Source organism: Mus musculus, chromosome 15, assembly GCF_000001635.26.
Source record: "Mus musculus strain C57BL/6J chromosome 15, GRCm38.p6 C57BL/6J".
Classification (NCBI taxonomy): Eukaryota; Metazoa; Chordata; class Mammalia; order Rodentia; family Muridae; genus Mus; species Mus musculus.
In genome coordinates this window covers 8371280-8386112 of record NC_000081.6, presented here as the reverse complement: position 1 = coordinate 8386112, position 14833 = coordinate 8371280, and the positions used below count along the sequence as shown (strand labels likewise).

The following is a 14833-nucleotide window of genomic DNA, read 5'->3' as shown; positions in this document are numbered from 1 at the left end:
GATACAGCTGTCTCCTGCAAGGCTCTGCCAGTGCCTGGCAAATACAGAAGTGGATGCTCACAGTCATCCATTGGAAGGAGCACAAGGTCCCCAATGAAGGAGCCAGAGAAATACCCAGGGAGCTGAAGGGGTTTAAAGCCCCAAAGGAGGAACATCAATATGAACTAACCAGTACCCCCAGAGCTCCTTGGAACTATACCACCAATCAAAGAAAACACATGGTGGAACTTGTGGCTCTAGCTATATATGTAGCAGAGGATGGCCTAGTGGCCATCGGTGGGAGGAGAGGCCCTTGGTCCTGTGAAGGCTCTATGCCCCAGTATAGGGGAATGGGAGTGGGTGTGTTGGGGAGGAGGGGAGGAGATAGGGGATTTTCAGAGGGGAAACTAGGAAAGGGGATAACATTTGAAATGTAAATAAAGAAAATATCTAATAAAAAAAGAAAGAAAACATGGGTAAGAGCAATTAAAGAAAAATGGAGATTAGTCAAGATCTACATACATTATAGATCACAAGAATCAGTATTATAAACATATCATTTGTATTCTAATTAGTAGGTATACAGTTTATATAGATCAGTAGTTCAGTAAACCTTTCAGAAATTGTCAAAATGGGCCTGGCGTGGTGGTGCATGCCTTTAATCCCAGCACTTGGGAGGCAGAGGCAGGCGAATTTCTGAGTTTAAGGTCAGCCTGATCTACAGAGTGAGTTCCAGGACAGCCAGGGCTACACAGAGAAACCCTGTCTCGAAAAACCCCCAAAAAAGAAAAGAAAGAAATTGTCAAAATGATTATAATTTATTTGTAGATAAAACAGAAAAACTGAAATTAATTTTATACCTCACATTATGTAAAATACAAAAACAGTGGGAGATATTAAATTAAAGTTCATATTAACTAGAGAATATGAACTTAAATATGAAGTTCATATTAACTAGAAAGTTCTTATAACACCAAGAAGTACTACTTATAAAACAATAGATTGATGAATTAGACTTCATCAAATTAATATTCAGTTCTTCAAAGACATTAGTTGAGAGAATGAAAAGCTGAACAAAAAGCACAGAGAAAAGATCTGCAAATATTTATATTTGAAGTTTAATACAGGGCTGGCGAGATGGCTCAGTGAGTAAAAGCACTCACTGACTGCTCTTCTGAAGGTCCTGAGTTCAAATCCCAGAAACCACATGGGCTCACAACCATCTGTACAACTACAGTGCTCATATACATAAATAAATCTTTTTTAAAAAGTTTTATACAAACTGTTCTCAAAGTCTGTATCTAGCCTCCACTCTAGATTTACACTTAAACACACACACACACACACACACACACACACGAAAAATAGGCAGTTGAAGTGTGTAGAAATCAGAGTTGTACGTACTAACTGGAGTTAGCAGCATAGAAGTGCTGATTTGTTTGTTTTTTAAACTGTAGCCTGAAGGAGATCTCTAGGGGAATGAGGGCAGGAAGATGCAGAGGAGCAAAGTAGGAATCCAGGAGGAGGGAGGGAGCATGCACAGTCTGTACTGTTGTTTTGGGAGACGAGGAAGAGAATGGTCAGTTGTAAATGTTGGGACAAGTGATGAGGGCCTGCGGCTTGCTTGTTCATTGAGTTAACAATGTCGTTTTGATGACTGACTGTTGTGAGGCATTTGGAGAAATGGTGTGAGTGAATATAGAAATGTTCAAGAAAAGTTGAGATGAGGATAGACAGCTGAAGAACCTTGTGAAAATAAATAGGACTACTAAGTAGTAATTGGGGGAATCAGGTTTTTGTTTTGTTTCATTGGGAATATGGAACATTAATACCAGGTACATATGTCTTGCTGATTAGAATGATTCAGTAATAAGAAAAATTGTACAAAAGGCTTGCTTGAATGGTATCTTTAGATCAGAGAGAGAGAGATTATGTGCATGCAATATATGATGGTTTTGTGCATAGTCTGTAGTCTTTCAAAGTTTTTTGGGGGGTGAGGGGTAATTTTCTTAATGATGTTAAATGTATATGGATGTTTTGCCTACATGCATGTCTGTACACCTTGTATTTGGCTGGTGCCCATGGAAACTAGAAGAGGGAATTAGGTCCCTTGGAACTGGAATTAAAGATCGTTTTAAGCGTCAATGTGAATACTGGGAATCAAACATGGGATCTTTTGGAAGAACAACCAATGTTTTTAACTGCTAAGCCATTTCTTCAGGCTTTGATCTTATTTCTTTTTTTTTTTTTTAAGATTTATTTATTATTATATGTAAGTACACTGTAGCTGTCTTCAGACACTCCAGAAGAGGGGGTCAGATCTTGTTATGGATGGCTGTGAGCCACCATGTGGTTGCTGGGATTTGAACTCTGGATCTTCGGAAGAGCAGTCAGGTGCTCTTACCCACTGAGCCATCTCACCAGCCCCTGATCTTATTTCTTTAACTAAAATTTACTAAAATATCTGAATCTGATCCCATTTGTTGTCCCAGTAAGATGTATTAATTAATGAACTGTGTACAAATCTGTGCCATATTATGATCAAAAATCAAAGTAGCCAGTTTCTTGTAAAGGTTTGTAAGTCAAAGGTGGGCATGACAGTGCTTTCTTGAGTTAAAAGTTAGCTAGGGCAGATATTGAGAATCTGCCTCCAAAATATAAGAGGGAGGGGGAGGTGAGAAAGGAGGATCTTTTTTTTTTTTATTGATTATTTTACTTATTTACATTTTAAATGTTATTCCTGCTTCCTGGTTTCCCCTCCACAAGTCCCCTATCTCACCCCTCTCCCGGCTTCTATGAGGGTGCTCCCCTACCCACCCACCCACCCACTCACTCCCGCCTCACCGCCCTAGCATTTTCCTCATTGGGGGATCAAGCCTTCACAGAACCAAGGGCCTCTCCTCCCATTGATGATAAGGCCATCCTCTGCTACATATGGGACTAGAGCCATGGATCCCTCCATGTGTACTCTTTGGTTGGTGGTTTAGTCCCTGGGAGCTCTGGGGGGTCTAGTTGGTTGATATTGTTGTTCTTCCTATGGGGTTGCAAACCCCTTCAGCTCCTTCAGTCCTCCCCCTAACTCCTCCATTGGGGACCGTGTGCTCAGTCCAGTGGTTGGGTGCAAGCATCCGAGTCTGTATTAGGCTCTGGCAGGGCATCTCAGGAGACGGCCATATCAGGCTCCTGTCTGCAAGCACTTCTTGGCATTGGCAATGATGACTGGGTTTGGTGGCTGCATATGAGTTGGATCCCCAGGTGAGGCAGTCTCTGGATGGCCTTTCCTTCAGTCTCTGCTCCATTCTTTGTCCCTATATTTCCTTTAGACAGGAGCAATTCTGGGTTAGAATTTTTGAGAAGGGTGGATGGCTCCCAGGATCCAACAGGGATGAGATTAGCTGAAACAACAAAGGGGAGAGTGAACCTGTAAAGACCATATCCAGAGGTTAGGCATGAAAAGGGAATGACTCTTAAGACAGCTAGATGCCACCACAAGGCTAAGACTACTTGTAATTTAATATTAATACAGAAGTTACTGTATATCTAAGTTTTTCTTAATTTTGCATGCATCAAAAAAAGTTTCGCTGTGTGAGTGCTTAAACAAAACATTACACACTTCATCACTTCTTGCTTTCTAATGATGTTGAGTCATCAGTTTGGAAAAAATTGGCCAACTTTCCTCACAGTAGTTTATTAAGTTTTTTACTTTCCCACTTACAATAGTTGAAAGTGTGCCCTCTTGTGGCGTTCTTAGATTGCAGATTATCATTCAAGCAGGTTTTGCTTCAAACCTGAGAGTTAAGTCTTTACTGTTATACTTTTAAAACTGGAACTTAATTCGAAAGAAATAAAATAGTGGCTTTATTTTATACTTCTAATACCATCTCTGTTTAAGAAACCTTTTACAGTAGTCTTAATTAGGGGGTGCAGAGCACATATTTCTTTTGCAGTATTAAAAGGACAAATTATTTTTATGTTGGGGGGAAGATAGACTACCAAACTAAACTGTAGTAGCACTTTGACACATCTTCTATGAAATCTTTGTAATTTAATTTAATTTCTTATCATTTTGAGACAGGGTCTCATGTAGCTCTGTGTAGCAGAGGGCTTCTTTGATTTCCCAGTTTTAGTATGTGCTTACTATACCCTATTTTTGAGGTGCTAGGGACGGAATCCTGGGCTTCATGCATGCTCATCAATGGTTCTACCAACTGAGCTACATCCCAAAACTCCACTCTATAAATTTCAAAGTTACTCTGGGATTCAAGACTAGTTTTTCCTGATGTAGTTTGTATGTTTATATATTGAGATGGCCAGGCTTTTGTCTAGCTACTTGATCCTAACTATATTCAGCTATAACTATTTAAAGTCAGTTCACATGAAATAATTGGGGGGGGGGGTGTCAGGAAAGCAAGTGTTTATTATTTTGTTCCTTAGCAAGCACAACTTCTTTTTAAACTGCTCTTGGAAAACTGACAATCCCAACCTGACTTGCTTAGTGGTAACTTTTCCCTCTATAATAAGTTCAGTAGCGTAAGTGTACGCTTCTGCGTTGTGTCTGTACAGTTCATTATACATAGTAACATAAAGCTACATGGTTTAGGCATATATACATAAACATTCTCAGTATGTAGTGTGGTGATTGCAGGGAGCTACTAAAGGTAAAGCAGGTGTCCCAAATAGCTCTGTCCCATTTTATACTGTTGTTACTTCATGATGGTAATTGGGAATTCTAGAAAAGCAAAATGTTGGAAAGGAAATAGATTTTCACAGGAGGTGCTGATTGATAACTTTGATGTTGAGCTAGGATTTGAGAAAGATCTGTTCATCTGCGATGAGTAAAATGCGAAAAAGAATCCGGTCTTGAGTAGTAGATGGGAAGGAGAATCTGAAGGGAGACTCTTGTGACTCGTGTGAAATGATCACACAGTGCAGGGTAGATTTACTTACTTACCTCTGCACCTTGTTTTCAAATGGACTTGAGGCCATTTATAAAATTAAACATAATATTAACTAGAGTAATCAAATATATGAGGGTGTATGTGTGTGCCTGTGTGAGTCCTGCCCATACAGATGTGTGTGAAGACCAGTGGTTGATAAAGGGATGTCTTCTTCAAAACTTGTCCCCACATTTTGAAGCAGGATCTCTTAGTGACCTTTGAGCTTGCCATTTAGACTTTGCTTCCTCTTCCCTCCAGGATCTGCTCACCTGTGCCTGTCCCAGTGCTCGGCTTCCATGCAGACAGACAGCTTTCCAATTCAGCCCTCTCCCTCGCCCTAACTATGCTAGCTTTCCTACACCCCCCCCCAAATTTACATTAACAAAGAAAAACATCAATTACTTAAATAGTCCATATTTATGAATTTTGGATCAAAGATGAAAATAATGTTATATAATGACATAGCAGTGACGATTTTGAAGTACAGCGTCAGACATGTGTCTATTCTTCAGCGAGGCTCTAGCAGTGTAGTGTATTGTCGTATCCTTGCATCCTTGCTTTATAGCCTTTTTCATGCCCAAGAATATAAAATTGGCTTAGAAATGCCTTTATTCAGGCTAATTGTGGCACCAGAGGTCTGTAATCCTAGCACTTGCTGAAGCAGAAAGCTTGTTGAATTCAAGGCAAGCCTGGGCTGTATAAGGAGATCCTATCTTCAAAATACATAAATAGGTAGGTAGGTAGGTAGGTAGGTAGATAGATAGATAGATAGATAGATAGATAGATAGATAGATAGATAGATAGATAGATATCTTAAGCATGAAAGAAAAGGAATACTCAAGTTCAGATCCTAACTCTTGTAGCCATAACTATTCAGGTCCTAAGACTTAAGTTTTCATCTGGAGAATAAAGATAATCATTATGATAACCTTCTTATGTTATAATTGGGAAAGATACATATATGTGCCTGGCAGGTAAGAAGTGCTTAAAAACAGACGTCCTTCTACACTGTTCCTTCACTTCCTCTAGTTTCTGCTTTTGCAGATTTATCAGCCTTTATCCAAAATGCTTGGTGTCAAAGCTGTTGTGTATTTCAATGTTTGAGTGTGGTGTTTTGTTTTGTTTTGTTTTAGTTTGGGAATATTTGTATATACGTAGTGAAGTACTTTGAGGATGAAACCCAAGTCTGGTCATAAAATTCATTATGTTTCATACACCATATGCACAAAGCCTGAAGGTAATTTAAGGAGTATATTTTTATCTTCCTGTGCTTTACCTATTTAGTCTGTGTGTCTATGTATGCCATGCATATGTGCCATAGCACATGTGTGGAGGTCAGAGAAAGCTCTGTAGAGTCAGTTCTTTTTTTTTTTTTTTCTACTGTTACACAGGATCAAACTCAGGTTGCCACAGGCTCAGAAAGTTATTAGCCCAGATACATCTGTGCTGTCATTGTCACTCACATGATGTCAGGGATGGAATTGTAGCATCATGTCAATGCTGAAAAAGCTCCAGTTTTTTGGAACATTCTGTATTTTTATCCTCTGTTATGTATAGATTACTTACTGAACTAACCCTTATGGGGGTGAGTTAGTTATTTTTGTGGTGCTGGCATTGGTTGTACTAAGGCCTTGGGCGGGCTAGTCAATAACTCTGCCATTGAGCTAGCATAGTGATAATTCTCACTAACTTGTCCATTTCTTAATTACCAGCTTCGTACTTTAGAAATCTCCAGTTAAATATCATGTTGATATTTTAATCTAGATTATTTAAGTCCAAAATTGGACCACTATTGCATACTAACACTGTAGTTCTCTCACAGAACCTTTTGTTTTCATTCTCTCTCATTATTACCCACTCTTCCTTTTATTATTATGTTATTCTTAAGTGAAATTTTGAGATAGTTTATAGTAAGGGTATGGACAGGAGAGAGTCAACATTGTATGATATATTCTTGGGGGCTTTTCTTTCTGACCATATGCTGTGGTCAGCATGTTTGTTGCATCCTTCATATTCTAGCTAGGATTCTTTAACATGTAGTACAGTTCCTTTTGTTTGCCTAGCATAAGACACAAAATTGATATTGAATACTTTATCATGAAGGACCAAATAGTATAGACATGTCTGTTGTGCTGGATGCCATGTGCAACTCAGGAAGTACTTGGATAGGTTTGTGGGAACTATTGATCAAATCTAACTTTTCTTTAAAAAAAAGATTTATTAATATATTTGTCCATTTCTTAATCACCAGCTTTGTACTTTAGAAATTTCCAGTTAAATATCACATTGATATTTTAATCTAGATTATTTAAGTCCAAAATTGGACTTTATGTGACTGTAGTTGTTTTCAGACACACTAGAAGAGGCCATCAGGTTCTATTACAGATGGTTGTGAGCCACCATGTGGTTGCTGGGAATTGAACTCAGGACCTCTGGAAGAACAGTCAGTGCTCTTAACCTCTGAACCATCTCTCTCTCCAGCCCCCAAATCTAACTTTTAACTGCCCATTCAACAACATTAGAAAAAGAATGTACCATATTTGTATGTGTGTATGTATGTATATAAATATTGATAGTTTGAGATAACATAACAAGCAAGGTATAGAAAATTTATAGTAAATAGCAATACACTTTTATTGAAACTTACTGCATGCCAAGGACAAACATGAGTATTTACATCTTTATATGTATTAATTCATCTCATTTCTCACAACAAAATTAAAACAATTACCTGTCTTTTATAGAGATAAGGAGTTGAGGCACAGAAATATTAAATAATGTATCTGTGGCTGTCCAGCAGAAGGGTTTAAATAGCCCAGTTTTTTTCTTCTTTGACTATGTTGTGACAATGTTAATTATACATTTCAGTTATGTAAAATGTTCATGTGTTTGATAGCCTGGATTTGGCTTCTGCTATATTAACTCAAGCAAATTCTTATCTTCTCTGTATATCAGGTTACTCATCAAAGATTACATGAAAGTACACCGAAGTAAGCAATTTTATAAGATAGTAGCTGCTTAATAAACATCAGTTATCTTTTCTGCCCATTTTTCAGTACAAAAATGTCTTACAACATTGTGTTGATAGATGTGTACGTATGTCTTAATGTGTACATATATGTTTTGAGCTGTGTATATAATTAGTTCTTCAGGATTTTTTTTTTTTTGGTTTTTCGAGACAGGGTTTCTCTCTGTAGCCCTGGCTGTCCTGGAACTCACTCTGTAGACCAGGCTGACCTCGAACTCAGAAATCTGCCTGCCTCTGCCTCCCGAGTGCTGGGATTAAAGGCGTGCGCCACCACGTTCAGGGGTATGCATATGAGTGTGGGTCTGTGTACATGTTGCACATATGGAAGTTAGAAGACAGCCTCTGGTCTCCCTCCCTCTCTCTTTTCTTTCATGTAAATCAGGCTGTCCTCAAACTCACTGGCATCCATCTGCCTCTGCCTTCTGAGTGCTGGGATGGTGTTCCACCTCACTCAGGCCACTTTTTTTTTCTTTTTTTTTTTTTTAAACATAGATTTTTCGTGTTGCCCACATAGGCTATGATAACTGTCTAGTTGGCTCCAGGAATCCATCTATCTCTACCTCCTCAGCACTGGAATATAAGTGTACTCTACTACACCAGACTTTAAAGAATAGGGGGGAGGGAGGGAGATATGTGCGTGTGTCTGAAAGCCAGAAGAGAGGCGCTGTAGAGTTAAGAGTCACGGGTGGCTATGAGCCACCCAGTGTGGGTGCTTGAAACCCACCTCAGGTCTTGTGGAAGAGCAGCAAATGCTCTTAACAGTGGAGTGTGTTTCTAGCCCCCATACAAGACTGGTTTTTCGGTTTTGTTTCCTTTTCTACACAAGTGCTGAGGTTAAATTCAGGTCCTTATGCTTGTGCTGCAAGCATTGCACAGACAACATCTCTCCAGTTGATGTTAAGGATATTTTCTAAAAGGGAAATTCTTGAGACAAGATAACACACATATTTTATAGGCTTTGCTAAAAGATACAAAGTCTGTCTAGCCGGGCAGTGGTGGTGCACGCCTTTAATTCCAGCACTTGGGAGGCGGAGGCAGGCGGATTTCTGAGTTCAAGGCCAGCCTGATGTACAGAGTGAGTTCCATTTGTTGACAGTGTACTTAATGCTTTGCTGCCTGTATATATACTATTGTGTACACTTGAACTGATGTCAGAGTGTGCAAATGAATGCATACTTCTAAGAAAAACTACAGTCTTATGGTTGGTTTTATTATTGTTCTAATGTATATGTAGTCATTTCTAGGCTAAAATCATTAGCTCAAAGTTGGGTCTGTTGTACATTACTTAGCAAAATAGAATAAAGTCAGGCCCTCTTCCAGCAGAACCGTCTCCTTACTGTTTGTAAGTTCCCATCTGATTTAAGTCTGCTTAAATATGGCAATTTACATGTACAACAAGACACTATAAATGAGTAATAACGTATTTTTGTGGTGTTCTAGAATTAATTTGCGCTCAATGATTTCTTTCCAGTAATTAAAGATACATTGTAATTTTTCTATTGGTATAAAGTTAAACACATTGCTCTTTAGTGACCTGTACCGGGTTTTAATTTCTAGTTTGTATTTTAAAGTGTTTGATGTTGATGCTAAATGTGTAGTGTTGCTTAAATTTTTTTACTGACTCTTAGAGTATCAAATTGATTAACAAGGGAGTCCATATTGGAGCAGAAAGGTTAAATATAGGCAGTTGTCATTTTATTTTGACTGTTTCTTGGGCTATTTCTTCCAGTAGGTTTCTACTCAAAAATTTTGTTAGTAGACCATCAAGGAAAGGTGTGTGAGTGTGTGTGTGTGTGTTGTTACTTAGCTGCCCACTAGTAAGTATATACATAAAAAACCTATTGAAGAAGATAAGAAAAGATTACAAGACAGAGTAGCTATTACCTTTAGAAAAAATTAGATGCTATCCTTCTGCTGGATGGTCCTATGGATGTTCACTCTGGAACTGCCAAGACATACATCTATATTTTATGTAACTTGTTTGCCTATATTTATAATTTAAAACCTGGGGAAAGATTCTTAGTACTACATACCTACTTTAAAAAATGTTTTTGTTTGGAGCGTCTGTGTGTGCACATGTCAGGAATGACATGGAATCAGATCTCTCTCCTCCTACTGTGTGAGTTCCAGGGACCTCCCTGGGACTCAGATTCTCCTCAAGCTTCCTGCCTTTACCTGTTGAACCAAAAATTGAGTTAAGATGTATGAAGAAAGGACACCACTTACATCAAGTAACTGTTTTGAAATTTACAACTTTTAGAGGTTCTCTTAAAAGTAGCCAGAAAATACAGTATTGAAAATGGAAACATTTGAACTAGAAACAGTTTCTGTACTGTATAGCTCAGTGATGGAAGCTTTCTGGAGGCCCAGGGTTTCAGTTCCCAGCACTGAAAAAACAAACCAGCAAACCCAAAACCAATATTAATAATACAATATACCAGAGACGAAACAACTTATTTCTAGTTTAGCACCATACTGCAATTGATGTAGTATATACAGAGTAATTTAATAAAAGTATGTTTTAATTAATGCACAGATTATTGAAATGTTATATTATCTTCAGTATAAAAACGTTACTGAAGCCATAAATTGAAACTGAGATAAAATCTGGGGATGTCAAAAGGGAAAAAACGTTCAGTTTTGCAAGTTATCTTTTGTGTATATGTACGTACATTATTTTTTTTAGAGAAAGAGGATGAATTTTATTATAAATACTAAATCCTTGAGCCAATTAAGTTATTTGAAAAACAATAAAAATTGATAGCTTAGCTGAAAGAGCATTTGCTGTTCTTGAAGAGGACTCAGGTTCAATTCCCACTACTCAAATGATGGTGCTCCAACACCCTCTTCTGACCTTAGAAAGCAGACACTTCATGGTAAACATAAATACACATACATTCATACATAAAAATATTTTTTAAAAAGGAGTGGGAGAGAACACTAATGTGTGCTTTTCCCTGTGTATTTATGTTGTTGCATACTGATTGTATGATTTTTTTTTTATTAGTAACATGCAGTTAGTTAGAAAGACTAAGAGGGATGAAAATCAAGTCATCTTGCAAGAATGATATGAAACAAGCTACACATGACTTGGCATCTGACTGTAATTCAAGAACTTGAGAGAATGGGCAGAAGAATCAGAGTTTGAGGCTATCCTGGTTAAATAGTATGACCAAGCTTTAAGAAACAGGGGAAGATGGACAGGCGAGATAGCTCAGCAAGGAAAAGCACCAACCACAAGCCTGAGCTGCTGAGTACAGTCCTCCAGACTCTTGTGCTGAGGGAAAGATCCTAGTTCCGCAGATTATCTTCTGATCTGCACACACATCAGTCATAGCAGGCACACAACAATACACGTGGACACTAAGTGAACAAATAGTAACAAATTACAAATGGGGCAGGGGAGGAGGAGGGACATATCAAGTGTGTCACAAAGGAATATACAGCAATTTACTGAGAAAATATTGGGCAATAAATGTCATAAATTCAGTTATCCTAAGGTAAAATGGCTGTGGAATGAAAGTGTTCTTGAATTGTAGGATTTAGAAGAGAGGAGAATAAAAGTCTCACACTGCAAACCACAAGGATCCAAAAGAATCTGAAGAGATACTCTTGGTAGGAGGGGCAAGTCCATTTAGAGAGTAAAAAGGGAACTAGACAAGAAATTGAAGCCAGATTATTAAGTAAAAATTTTATTGTATTTAGAGTTTAGAAAGAGTACCCTGCCCTAGCAGTATATACACCAGAAGTTAAGAAACAAGATTCTGGAGCTAGATTGTGTCATTAGAATTACAGCTCCAGTAGTTACTTTAAACTCACTGTAATTTTCTCATTAGTAAAATGCAGAAAAGAGTAATACTCTGCTGTACCTGGGTTGTTGTGAGACCTAAATCTTAATGTATACAAAGCATTTTGCAGTGTTTAATGTATGGCACATGCTTGTTAAACACATTGAACAAATAGAAGCTAAGAGTTTTGTTTCTAAATGAATAAGTATCTCTCTGCTACTCATATATTTGACAAAGTTCTACAAATAATTATATGGTTTTCTTTGTGTGTGTTGCAGAGTTTGGGAAATGGAAAGTAATGACAGCTGGCACCTGAACTAAATACTTTCATAGACAACACCATTCCAGAACTTCAGGATGAATGGGGATATGCCCCATGTCCCCATAACTACGCTTGCGGGGATTGCTAGTCTTACGGACCGTAAGTTTGCATAATTTTCCTAAGTTCTTTACTTTGCTAATACTCATTTTTAGAGACAAAAAATTACCTTTAATGTCACATATAACAGAAAATATGTATTTGATTAGTGTGGGGGGAGTAGCAAAATTAATGTTTCCACCTAATACATAAATTTAATTTCTTCATCCTTCTGTGAACTCCTAAAGAAATGATAGTGTGATAATTTTTATAAAGACCTTAAAAATCAATAAGGACTTTAGAAAAATGACACAAAGCTTTAAGAGATGTTAAAACTTAAATAAACATGGGTTAATAAACAAAACTATGGTCTTTTTTTTAAGAAAGCGTTTACAAAAACAGTACCTGAAAGTGTCCTCCAAGAATGAGAAATTGATCGCCCACATTACCTAAACTGTAGTGGTCCTGATTTTTTTAATATCAGGTTGAATTGTTAGTTAGAATTTGTTAACAGGTATGAGATATGTCATCACTATGAGAGCCCACTTTACTCTGAACACTAAGGTATTAAAAATTATTGTCAATACTTAGAAATTTAGTTAATAGAAGTTTTAAGGTTCATATTTTGGTAGACACATAACTATTCTTTTCCTTGGGTAATGGCACAGAGTCTGCCCAAGTGTTTGTCCCTATGTCATCCTCCTTTTAGTATAGGAATAGAGATAAAGGAAAGGCCAGAAAAGAAAAAACAAAATGAAAACATAAATACCTTTTTCTTATAGCAGTATGTAAGATATGGAACTTTGCAATAATCTATGAAAAAATAACTTCCAGAACTGTTTTCAACTGTGCTCAGAATCCCTCCCTGGGTTTTGTTTTTGTGTATTTTCAGTCGAGTGTAAGACACTTGTATCACTAGAAAGTAGGTGGTTGGATTATCCTAAATCTGCAGGGAAACTTTGAAACATGTTTGTTTTTGTTACTCGTTTTAAGGCAAAAACACAACCTGTATGGATGGAAAATTATATATGCTGCTAGACTTCCCTTTATCTTTTCTGCCTTTTATCTCTGATATACCTCACATTTTTGATGCTTATCTTCCTGGTAAACTCTGTGAAGTATGGTAATTATACTATGGGGTCGACTAGAAATTAACCCCAAAACATGATACCTATATTTTAGTTGGGTTTCTTAACCTTTTGGCAAGTAAACAATTCCTATTAAGTCTACTTACATTAAATAGTGGGATTGAAGCCACAAAATACTCATTTGTTTGTTTGTTTGTTTGTTTGCTGCTTAGAGTAGAATGGGAGAAAAAAGAGAACTATTTAGGAATTTATGACAAGAATTTTGTATTGTTCTTCAGGAATGTTGTACTCTGAGTATTCCACTACTGTGAGCTATTTGTTTCTATATTCTTAAGCTTTTAAAATTGTATTGCATATCAGTATAATGTGAGTCAGGTATTGTTTTTGACTTATATGTCTAAGAGTGCTACTGATCTTATAGATAAGCTACTTTCTCACCTTATGTGTCAAAGTCATGATAATAATAATAAAGTTTTATTTAGTTAATTAAAACAATTTTTAAGCATGAATATAAATCAGCTAAGTAATTACTAGTAATAGAGTCTGTACTGGCCTCTGGTGTTTTGGAAGGAGTGGTTTTTTTGTTGATTCAGATTTTTTTTTCAGAGTAAAAGTAATGTTTTTCCGTCATGAAACTTACAACTTATTTTTAGTCTTATAATTTACATAAACACAGACATGTATATAAAGGCTTCTCGCGGTCACCTAATTTCTAATATTCTGCTTTATTCTAAACAGTCCTGAACCAGCTGCCTCTCCCATCTCCTTTACCTGCTACAACTACAAAGAGCCTCCTCTTTAATTCACGAATAGCAGAAGAGGTGAACTGCCTTTTGGCCTGTAGGGATGACAATTTGGTTTCACAGCTTGTCCATAGTCTCAACCAGGTATCAACAGATCACATGTAAGTACAATCAACTTTACATCTAACAGTAAAATATTTGGTCTTACAACGAAAGATCAGTGTTTCCTTTTAAGTTATTTCCAAAATTTTCAGAATCATACTTTTAGGGCTTCTGTTTGTCTTGTTTTCTTGCTGTTGTGACAGGTATCCCAGGCTGGCTTTGACCTTGCTCTGCAGCTGATGAGGTTCTGGAACTCCTCTTCTGCTACCAGTTATTGAGTGCTGGTATTACATGTGTGCCACCGTACTGCTTATGTGGTGATGCAGATTTCATGTATGCTTGGTAGACACTCTGCTAGTAAAACTAGAGCCTCACCTTATTACCCAGCCTGGCCTAAGACCCACTGTCCTTCTCCTGCCTCAACCACCCAAGGACTAGGATTACATAGAAGCCATCATTCTAGTTCATACTATCCAGACAGTAGTTCCTGACATATGCATGCCATTAATCCTAGCACTCAGGAAGCAGAGGCAGGCAGATTTCTCTGAATCCTAGGCCAACCTGGTCTACCTAATGAGCTACAGCTCAGCCAAGGCTACTTAGTGAAACTCTGTCTCAAAAAAGAAAGACAAGAAAATGTTCCTAACCAGGTGAGATAGAGTATAGCCAGTTTAAATGTGCATTGAGGAGATTTAGGGAGGCCATAGTCACCTGTGACACAAGTATTGACTCGTGTGTGTCTTTGCAGATTGTTTCCACTTGATGTCATCTGCACAGAGATTTAAATTTGCTCACAAAACTTACCTTTCC

At 37.5% G+C, this 14833-nt stretch overlaps 1 protein-coding gene across 7 annotated transcripts in view; it reads left to right on the top strand.

Moving 5' to 3' along the window:
- Positions 1–14833, top strand: part of Nipbl (NIPBL cohesin loading factor) — a 175492-nt gene that overhangs the window by 79203 nt on the left and 81456 nt on the right. For all 7 annotated transcript variants that reach the window (NM_027707.3, NM_201232.2, XM_006519994.4 and 4 more), the window contains 2 exons: positions 12011–12153; positions 13917–14082. In NM_027707.3, coding sequence (NP_081983.2) covers positions 12090–12153; positions 13917–14082 — 230 coding nt within the window. In that variant the 5' untranslated portion in view covers positions 12011–12089. The remainder of the gene's footprint in view (positions 1–12010; positions 12154–13916; positions 14083–14833) is intronic.